Consider the following 10,653-nt stretch of genomic DNA (forward strand, 5'->3'; position numbering starts at 1 on the left):
TATTTTCTACACATGGAAACATCCACAATCTTGGGAAGAGAAGACAAAGAAGGAAGTATTTTTAATCTAGGAGTAGTTCTGTTGCAGCCTGTCTCCTTTTTACTGTGCATTTCTTTTAAATTAGTAGAACTGTTCTTTTTCCAGCCTCTCAGCCATGCATTTCAGTTAGGAAACTACAGTCCCTAAATGTGTATCATTTCGTTTTAGTTTGAAGAAGATCTTCTTACCAGACTCTCTAGATTGCTTGTAACTCATCATACTTTATGGAAAAGGGAATTAGTGGAATTACTCCTAACTCTCCAAAGAGAACACCTGAGTCTAGAGAGCTGAGATGCTACTTCTAAAATGTATTTTAGGGAACAATGAAAAGTATTTATTGTTCCAGGCACGGAAGAGTGCTGACATGCCAGGGTGAAAACTTTCATGTGAAAGTTTTAACATCATCTTCTCAATTTTTTGTGTGTTCTGTTACTTCCTTTACTGAAGGGTGTACTTTGCCATTCTCAGTGCTTGGAGGATGCAGAAGTTCCTGCTTCTCTTTTAGGGCTGTCATCAGTTTTGTATTTGTTTTCTTTCCTCCAGTATGACTTTCCTCCTACGTTTGTGGTGTGGTTTTTTTAAATATCTTTTTCCATGATGTACTAGATTTCCTCACAATTCTTTCTGGGCTTTTATCTTAGGTTTTGGTGGGGTGGGATTTTTTCCCCCCCTCTCTTGTTTTTAAGCCCAGATACAAATGAAACCAGAAGCTTATGATGCTGCTTTGTGGCGGGAACAGATAGTTGGTGTCTGAAACCCCAGGTGCAGTTGAGCAGGTGGTGGAGAAATTGATCAGGAGCAAGTGCCAGAAAGCCTGACTCCATAGTAAATTCTTTATGGCCAACTAATTAGGGTATTCAAGAGAAAGATAAAATACGAAAAATGAATAGCAGTGCTTTTCTTCTTCCTTCTTTTTCTTGATCACATTAGCTCAGGTTTTTTAGGTGGATCAAACAGCCTTTTGAGCATTCAAGCCATTTTTTCAGTCACCTTCATACCAAGTGATAGAATAATTTCCACAAAGCTTGTGTATTTTATGTAGTCAGAGCAATTAATCAAAGAGGAAATAGTTTCTCCCCACAACCCCTCCTCACTTATACCCTTACACTGCCTAAGGTATAACAATAATAATAATCATGCTATTTCTGACACTTCACTTGTACGCAGCTACTTCAAGGGCACATTTCATAAAAAGGTGTTGTATTAGCTGAAGCCAAATGAGGAGAGTCTTAGCTTGCACATGTAGTCAGAGAATTTGCTGTCCTAAAGTAGTGTAAATTTGCAATTCCACATGCTGCATTGTCTCAAAGTGCATTTGTACTACTGGGTTTGTTTTCACTGGCTTTAATGGATTTTTTTGGATGCTATTACGAAACTGTGTTTTCCACTAGAACTGGAGGGAACATCTAGGTATGCCTTCATTAAGCAAGGAAATAATTACAGTGGGTCTGATTGCTGTAATTAACAAGAAAGACAGTAATTTTGGCATGTTCATGCAGCAGCATTATTTCTCTACAGCTCTTCCATGACATTCCCAGACTTTGTATTCTCTAGGGGTTGGGTGCATGCGTGCACATCTCAACATCAGCTTTATAATATTACTTATTGAGATGAACAGCATTAGTGGTAATAGAGTAAGTGAGGCTTTCATTAAATTCCTGTAGTTCAGGGCACAAGGTATTTGTGGTGAATCCTGAGAATCTGTTACTTTAAAGTGATGTGACAGGAGGAGTGATTTCTTGAAGCTACAGTAGAAGTTCAAGACTTGCAGTCCTCAGCTGTTTTTTTAAGTTACTGTTCTTGGAGGAAGTAAGAACAAGCACTGGACAAATAAATGTAGTATGTGTCTAGAGTTTTTTTTATTTACTGCAAATTCTCCAGGTTCTGCCAAATCCTTCTAGTTTGGTAGCAGGCACTTATACACTAGGCTGCCACTTCTGCTGCTGGCTGATAGCAATGCTTGAACTTGTGAAACAAAGTGGAGATTCTCCACCTGAAGAGTCAGACCCAAGAGAGAAGCTGTCCAAACAGTTGACCAGCTGAATTTGAGAGCAGCAGAATTTGTAGTTGAGTTTCCTGTCTCTGTATCTTGCAGTCATTGTTAGATGAGCTTGGGTTAATTCATACTGAACTTACTCTCACTTGTATTGAAACATGGTTTATTTACACATTAAAAAAACTTAAAAGAGGGTGCTACCTGTAAAACTTATTTTCAGGAGATTTATTGTCCAAAAAATGCTGATTTTCTGATAAAATCATATCAACACTTTAATATAATGACAGGAGGATATTGAGCCTCATGCCTTAAGGAAAAGGTGTCCATTGCAATGACCAGGAGGAGGTTTTACCTTTCATTGTTACCTTATGGCATTGACTAGATATCCACAAGTGTGAGAGAGAGTCTTTCCAGTGAGAGATGTTGACTGTTGTACTTAGTGGGACCAGCTGTCTTCAGACAGTTCAAGTTTTCAACAGTGCAAGCTAGGGTGAAGTTGAAATAAGAAAGGTAAGAACAATGCTTTGGGTACAGCAGCTGTAGTGTTGTCTGCTGTTGCAGATGTGGAAATACAAAGCTCTATTTAAAACTGGGCAAGTACCCAAGTGGTCTATTTTTTTTTCTTTAGTAGCACTTTTGGTAGTTTCTCCTCAACACTTGAGAGCCTTTGGCTCTTCTTGGTAGTTGAACCATCACTACTGTTTCAGAGCTCGTTAGAAAGAGTGAGGAGGAGCAAAATCCCTCTGGCTTGTGGTATCTCAGTGCAGACTGAGGAAATCTGCCCTTCCAGCCCTAGTTTACTCTGAATCTGTTGCTCAAAGCTGAGCAACTGAAACTTTTGAGCTGCTTACCCCCTTCACTTTATCTTCTCAGGTTTGGTCAGTTCTGCTTCCCCTTTGCAGTTTTCCCTCTTAGCAGTGTGAACAGCTGCTCTTTCTGTCTGATGTTGTCTTCCTTACTGCATAGGAAAAATTGAGATCCTGCTGTAGGAATATACAACATATTTTATTTCATTTTACTTGTCCGTTCCTGTTGTTTGGATGGTAGCTGATCTTTATTGCTTGAAGTATTAGGTAGTAACCACTGCCATCAGGAACTGTGTTGGTCTCAATTCCTGCTTTTCAAGTCTGTGAAGAAAACAAGGTTGACTTAGTGAAGAAATCAAATAGTTCCACTGTGTGAACACAAAAATGGCCTCTTGCTTTTAGGGATCTTTATAGTTGTTAATGTGGTATTGAAGCTAAAGGCCAGTGAAATCATGCTGTAGAAGTTACTTTGTTCATATTCCTGCACAAGCTGTTAGACCTCATTTTTGCAACAGATGTGGTGTTGATATTCCAAAATGGAAGATTCTTCAAAAACTTTAGGCTTTTTCTTCCTGTAATGACAAATTAGGAGTATAAAGAGGAGACTAAAGCAAAACCACTCGTCTTTTATGAAGAAGCTGCTTCTTGAGGGTACTCTCCAACAAAAAGTAACATACATCTGATCTGCTTTATAAAGTAACAGTCCCTCTGTAAGTGAACATCCTAGTGATTCATGTAAGTCTAGAAGATGAAGGTTGCAAGAGGAACATTTCTATAATGAAAGGTAAGGTGACAGAAATTGAGTGCACTTGTGAATCTGCACTGCAAATGCCTACATTTCTCTGTGCATTCCTCTAGTCCAAGATTGTATTTGAGTCTGTGTCCCTGCTGTGTATGTATTCACAGACTTGTGCTAATGGTGCCAGTAAACACTTCTCTCTCAATGTATTCAGGGCAACGACTGTTCGTTACAAAGGCAGAAACCTCCGTATCAAAGCTCCAATGTGCAGGGCTCTGAAGAAACTCTGTGATCCAGATGGTAAGAAAGAGATGTTGGAACATGGAAGGGTTTTAGCAGATGGTTGGAAGAATCTGAGCAAGAGAGTAGGGCTGTTCTGTGTGCAGATCACTGGCCAGGGGAATTTGTGCTATTGCACATTTGTGTTGGGCACAGGTATGTCCCTACTGTGTTACTTACCGTGTTTGCTTGTATAATCTAAATAACTTTAGGACCAGCCCAGCTCTCTTAAGTCTTGGACTGTCACTAGCTAAGTTGAAAAGGAAATTAGGTACACCAGACGAGATCACTACTGCTTTACCAGTTGTGCTGTCACTATATGCAGTTTAGTCCCTTGGGCAAGTGAATAAGCAGTAGTATATTGTTTTAGCGCTGAGCAGTTTAGACTTCTTTTAAACCCTCTCCAGTTAAGCTTTGTGTGATCTTTTTAATTACTTTTTTTCCTTCTCTCCCCCACTCCCTGCAATATGTAGAATCAGTGCAGTTTAAAGGTCTGAAATACTGTACTTTTTCCAGTCATCTGATTTTGACACTGCTTGCTCAGCTGGAAGCTCCAGTTCCACTGCAGTGTTGAAGGAAAAAAAATAAACATTGGAATAGGAATTAATCTAAGGAAGCAGGCTCCACTGGTGAAGCTGAGCTGCCTAGGTTGCCTGTAGGTGATGCTGATGTCTGTGTTGCTTTTTTCATGTAACTAAGCATGTAGTATTCTGGCTGAGTTGTCCTTGCTTTGACCCTTTGTGCTTCATCCCCCTTCAGGCGTGAGTGATGAAGAGGATCAGAAGCCAGTACGTCTTCCTCTCAAGGTCCCTGTAGAGTTGCAGCCACGAAATAATCACGCATGGGCTCGAGTACAGAGTCTTGCCCAGAATCCACGGCTTAGGTGAGAAGAACTGATTGTGGTGCTCAGAATAGAACAGAGAAATGTATGAGCAGCATTTTAGCATCTTTTTTTCCCTTCAGGGTTCTCTTTGCCAGGTGGGTAGCTTTGTGCCTTGCCTGCACTTCTGCAGTTTGGCTGTATCTTACCATCTTTTCCTGGCTTCTTTCATGTAGAGAAACTATTATCTTGAATCATGGCAGCCAGGTTCATCTGAGAGACTTCTAGATCTTTCTCAGTTGGGGTCTATCTAGATTGTACAGTTGCGGGGTAACACATGGGTTTGATTTTGTGTTTCTTTTCCTTAGAGGTTGGGAGTGGTAGTTGTGTTCTCTGTGCTTGTATTGCAGAATGCGTTTCCTCCCTATGTTCCCATTCTAGAATCAAGACTGTGGTTTGAACTTCTGCTGACATTTTTTTCTGCTGCCTTGCTTTATTTTTCATGCACAGAATGATTGTGGAGTTACATCGGAAGGTGTCCAGCCTCATTGAGTTTCTGAAGCAGAAGTGGGCCCTCCATGAAGTGCGTATTGTATCCTTGTTCTGCTTAGTCTGTACTGGATTCTGTGTCCTGGGAGAAATTCCCCTCCTACTTAAACTTATTTTTGCATCAGAAATGTGATTCTACCTCATAAGTTTATCATTCTGTGCTTAGGGAAGTTAGAGGCCAGTCTCTGAGCATCACTAATGGAGCCTTTAATGAAAAATTCTATAATAATCCATTTTTAGCTTATCTGTTCTCTACAATGATTCCCTGAATGCAAGTCAGTACTTAATGAAGCTCCCTGCCTCTATTTCATTTCCTTCAACGATGGGCATAGTCTTTCCCATTATAGATGGCTGACCACCATAGAAGTCTGGATAGTAACTGACTGTTTTGTGCCCATTCTCAGCAGAGGTTAAGGACAGATGTTTCCACTTGCTTTGCACAGTTTCACCAAATGAAAGCTTAAGCTTCTAACTAGCTGCTGCTACCTGTCCTGTGTCTGTACCTGTCTAAGCCAGGCAGCATTAGAGACATCCCTGCCTCTGAGCTTTGATTCATGGAGTAGAAGGGTTTTTGAGTGAACAGCCAGCCTGTTCTGCCGTTGGCTGCTCTGCCACATCCTGCTTGTAGTCCTTCAGTTCTGGCCTTTCTTCTTAATGTGTGAGCTTGGAAGAAGTAGCAACACAGCACTTGAAACTTAACAGGGTGTCAAAATGTGTAAGATGAAGGTTACTGCACAGAAAGGGGAGTCTGGTTTGCCGTGCAGTGACATTAGGGGTTTTTGCTTGGTTTTGTTAGGGTTAATTGGTTGGGGTTTTTTTACAATTACAAAGGTGTGAAGCAGAGAGAAGTAATTTTATCTGGAACAGAGATTTAGTTTGTGCTTGTAGCAGGTCTTCAATATAGTCCTTATAACCACAACAAAGACATGATTTCTGATCATAGATTCTTACCTGTGCTGAATAGAGAACATGTTCTTCATCAGCTACTTTTTTGTTTTTTTTAATTTGCAAAATAGGCTTAGCAGATTCTTGTTTGGAAGGGACAGGTGATTGTTGTATTCTTTGACACATCTTTTTTTAGCGTAAAACACTAGAAGAACAGCAGCTTCAAGACTCCAGAGACTCAGAAACAAGAGGCACCTTCTCAGAGGAGAAAGTTATGCTCCATCTCTTTCCAGGAGAGAACTGTACACTCACTCCACTGCCTGGGGTGGCCAGAGTGGTCCACTCCAAGGCTTTCTGCACAGTGCATTGGCAGGAAACTGGCAAATGCAAACAGAACACGAAAGACTCTCACTTACTACCCCCTGCACAAATCCTAGGCATCCAGAGTGGTCAGGGGACAGCGAGAGGACAGCTAAAATACACACGGGGAGCAGAAGGTAAGGGTGTTGGAAGGGTAGAGAGCACTACAGAGTCAAGCAGAACCTCTCAGCCCACAGCTGAAGTTTCTGCAAGCATTGAAGATGGTACCCTGGAGCCTGGCTTGGTGGAAGGAACAGCCTCAAATCTTAGCATCACTAATTCTCTCCAAAAACCACCTTCTGGACTTCAAGATCCAGGGGGGAACCATGAAAAGCTGAGCTCAGTGGCCTTCTGTATGGAGAGCAAGGAGGCCGTGGCTAGTGACCAAGCAACTGTGCTACCATCGTGCAGCACAGGTTGTGCTTGCAGTAAGATCCCTGATGTGGAGGAACTCTCTCTGCTAGATCCATTCCCACGGTACATGAAGTCCTGTCAGGACTTGATTGTCCCAGAGAAATGTTCTTGCACAGATAAAGTGCATGGGAAAGACTCTACTCCAGGAGCTGGTGACACTTCTCCTGTGGCTTTTCCAAGTGTGAGGAGCACAGAGACATCTGACTTGTACTCACAGCTACTGAGAGGTGGTGTGGCTTCCCCTGGCAGTGGCCCATCCAGATGTGAAACTCAGGCTAGCCACAGCCAGGGTCAGCAGCTTGATGCTTGTACCAAGGATATAATGGATGCAGCAATGGAGGATTCTCAAGAGAAGCTGGGCTCCTCATTTCCACCTCCACCTCAGGGACAATCTAGTACAAAGTCTCTCAAGGATGACCCAAGCCGGCTCTCTCAACAAGTTAGAGAAGAAGGATGGAGTCTACGAACTTCGGAGAGCCTCACGCTGGCGGAAGTCTACCTCATGATGGGCAAACCGAACAAGTTGCAGCTGGAATATGACTGGTTGGCTGTCTTGGAGCCAGAAACCCAGGATGCTAGGGAACAAACATCAGAGTCAAGTGCTGTTCCTGCATGCACCACTTTTCACAAGCAGAGACTCCTAAACTGCCTTCTAAAACTCATCTCTACTGAAGTCAATCCCAAACCAGTAAGTAACTCTTGTTCATGCTCTCAATGCTAAACTCTCATTTGGTCTGGGGAAGAATTGCCCAGTTGTGTTTTCATAGTAAATCAGTGACCAGCCTTGTCAAGATTTGGAGAGATTCTTGTGTTTAAAAAAAACAAACCAAACAACACAACCCTGTTTGCTACAAGGTGGCCTTCTCAATATGCTCCATTTGCTTTTCTTGTGCACTGTAACCAGTATTTGAGATCTGCCCTGAGATACCTGAGCAGCTATTTCCATCTAGTGCAACCAGTTGAAATGTAGTAAAACATCCTTTTAAACACCAAAAAGACACTAAATTTAACAGATCTGATTGAATTCCTGTGATGGAGGTACAATGAGGTAAAGGTAACATTTGCTTTGTATTCCAGCATGGAAGGCAAATGTACCACTATTCCCAAACACACCTACTTCTTTCATCTTGCCTAGTTGGTGCAGATTTAACCCTCCCCTCTGCCCTTCCCAGAGCTTCTTTTGGTCCTGATTTTATAGACCTAGAATGTAGGATTACATACATTTAAATCCATCTTCTCTAAGGTACAGCTTCAGATAAAGACCTTGCACTTTAAACTGCAAAGGCTTCTGGTCTGACATCTCGAAGATCTGTGACAATGTCTCTTCTTTTGACATCTGCTTCTGGTGATACACGTGGCAGCCAGGGATGACATGATTGAACAATCACAAACTAGAAAGTCATCTCCTTAGACTTGGAGGAAGAGGGGAGAAAAATCCCAGCAGTTCTATTTGCAAGTGTTTTGCTGTCACTTCAGCACTCTTACTGTCCTAATTGAAGTACCATCATCCTGAAAAATAGTGGAGCTCTTTCAGATATGGAGCAAATCATACATTCCAATAAAAAGAAGTAACAGGACTTCTTGTTTCATTTGCTAAATACCACCTCATACTCGCTGTGTTTCAGAGATAGATGACCTTCTTGTGGCAATCAGTGTTGTTGGGACTGATACAAGTTCAAGAGGCAGGGATGGTTTTCACTGCCTGTAGACTTTTTGAAATTTTATCTCTTAAATCCTCTGCCTTTCATCAAGTAACCACAAGAACCATAACATTTTTGCTAAAGGGTACTTTAACGGAGGAAGGACTTGATTGTCTAGAGTCTACTGTTTTCTGTAGATAATATGTAGCAAAGCCAGAATGACCAACTGTGCTGTCGTTCCTTCCTCTAAATGAAGATACCAGCATAAAACAAACTGTAGCAAATTGCATTGCAGGCAAGTGTGGGTGGTGATTTTAATGCCTGTGGTTTTCCTTAGAAAAAGAGCGTTTTCTAGAAAAGAATTGAAACAACTTAATGAAATAACTGGATATGCCTGGAAAATTAGTAAAACACCTTGCCATGTACTTCTTGTTTCTGCTGTGTTCCTCTATGAAATAGGAAAAGGGATAGGAAAAAATTCAAAACTCTTGGTCTCTACTTGATTAGAATTAAGCAAAATATTTTTGTCTAGATATACTTTCAACCAGAGAGCCTCTCAGGATGGTTAGAATTTATGAAAATCACTTTTGTACTGAATTAAAAAGAATACTGTATCCATTACTGTGACAAATCTGTTTTTATATTTTTTAAAAGTTGTTTAATTTTTATGCTGGGGTGGTCCAGCACACTGTGTAAAGCTTGTGGAGTGTTAACTTGATTGTAACAAATTAATGATAGTGACCTGATGACATTTAACACTGCTTCATGCGTGGGAAGGGAATCTCGGCGGCCCACCACACACACATAGAGGTACTGGTTGGAGTACTTAAAGATACTGTAGTATGACAGATTTATTTTTTTTTTTAAAGCTTCCTAAGCAGAGTGAGTTAAACCATCTATTTGCTGGAACAGTCATAATGTTCATTTACTGTGTGTGTTTTTAGACACCCGAGATGAGCTCAGTTGCCACATCTCCTATAAAGCCTGCTCAGGAGGAGCAGTCACTAACTCCTCCAGGGAAGGTCATTGCCATCAGCACCAGGAGTCCAGGTTGTGCACGCAATCAATCTGTCCTTCGCAACAACAAGACTTTTTCTCCTGGTGCTAGTTCCAGCTCCTCAGGTGAGTATTCATAAAAATCCATGTCAAGAGATCAGACCGTTAGTACCTCATACTGTGATGAGTGCATCCCAGTAATGTAGCAGTGAGAGAATAAGTGTCCTTACAAATGTAACTGTTTTAAGAACATTGTTATATGCTCATTTGCTTTAGAGGTGTCCTAAATTCAGTACTTGTTTGAATCCTGAAAAGCAACGCATGTCAGTGATAGAGTTCACAATGCAGAAGGACTCCTGAGTCCCTCTTGCAGAAGGTGTTGGTGTCTGTTAGGAGCTGACTGACACAGGCTGTGGGATCTGAAGAGACTGAAGGCTTACAGAGCAGTGAGCTATACTACAGAGCAGGAGAGTCAATGTATGCTGTAAAGTTTCTGGAGAAGATAATTGGCTGGAAATTTTCTGTGCCTCTCTGTCATAAAATACATCATGATTCTAGTAAAATTCTATAATTTATAAAGTACAGCTACTCTAACCTGGGAGCCCCAGCCATTCAGACCAAGAATTTCATTTCTATTCTTCAATCCAGTTGCATTTGCCAAAAAATATTTTAAGACTTCAGAAAAGTCTATGGAAGTATCAGGGCTACTGTGAGCAACTGTGATTCTTATGCTGTCCCTTTCACACTTGTGCTGTAAGAAGAAGTGGACCATGTGCAATTTAACTCACGCTGTAAAACATACTTGGTGTTCTGTATGACTTTTCATTTTAAAATGACCGTGTAACAATTTCATCCTTGTCTAAAGCTTCATTGCACTTACTTGAATGCAAGGATGTACTTGCTTAAGTATCTAGTAAAAAGCCAGGAATATTCAGTACATCAGACAGATAAATGGTTACGTTTCAGCGAGACTCACAAGCTTGAAGGACATATCTTTTAAAATCAGACCTTCAAATAGAATCAAACTTCATTAGTTTGCAACATTCATTTTTATGAGGTGGTATGTTATGCTGAAAATCCTTTTGGAAGCATTTTAAGTAAGAGAAAGGGTCATCCACTGAGGATACCAG

At 41.1% G+C, this 10,653-nt stretch overlaps 1 protein-coding gene across 1 annotated transcript in view; it reads left to right on the forward strand.

Annotated features, from left to right (window-relative positions):
• CRAMP1L (Crm, cramped-like (Drosophila)) overlaps positions 1-10,653 on the forward strand; it is a 44,537-nt gene that overhangs the window by 20,815 nt on the left and 13,069 nt on the right. The window contains exons 6-10 of the mRNA XM_010005047.1: positions 3,795-3,880; positions 4,619-4,742; positions 5,190-5,271; positions 6,310-7,575; positions 9,472-9,649. Coding sequence (XP_010003349.1) covers positions 3,795-3,880; positions 4,619-4,742; positions 5,190-5,271; positions 6,310-7,575; positions 9,472-9,649 — 1,736 coding nt within the window. The remainder of the gene's footprint in view (positions 1-3,794; positions 3,881-4,618; positions 4,743-5,189; positions 5,272-6,309; positions 7,576-9,471; positions 9,650-10,653) is intronic.

The sequence above is a fragment of the Chaetura pelagica genome, unplaced genomic scaffold (assembly GCF_000747805.2).
Source record: "Chaetura pelagica isolate M959 unplaced genomic scaffold, ChaPel_1.0 scaffold309, whole genome shotgun sequence".
In the NCBI taxonomy this organism is placed as follows: Eukaryota; Metazoa; Chordata; class Aves; order Apodiformes; family Apodidae; genus Chaetura; species Chaetura pelagica.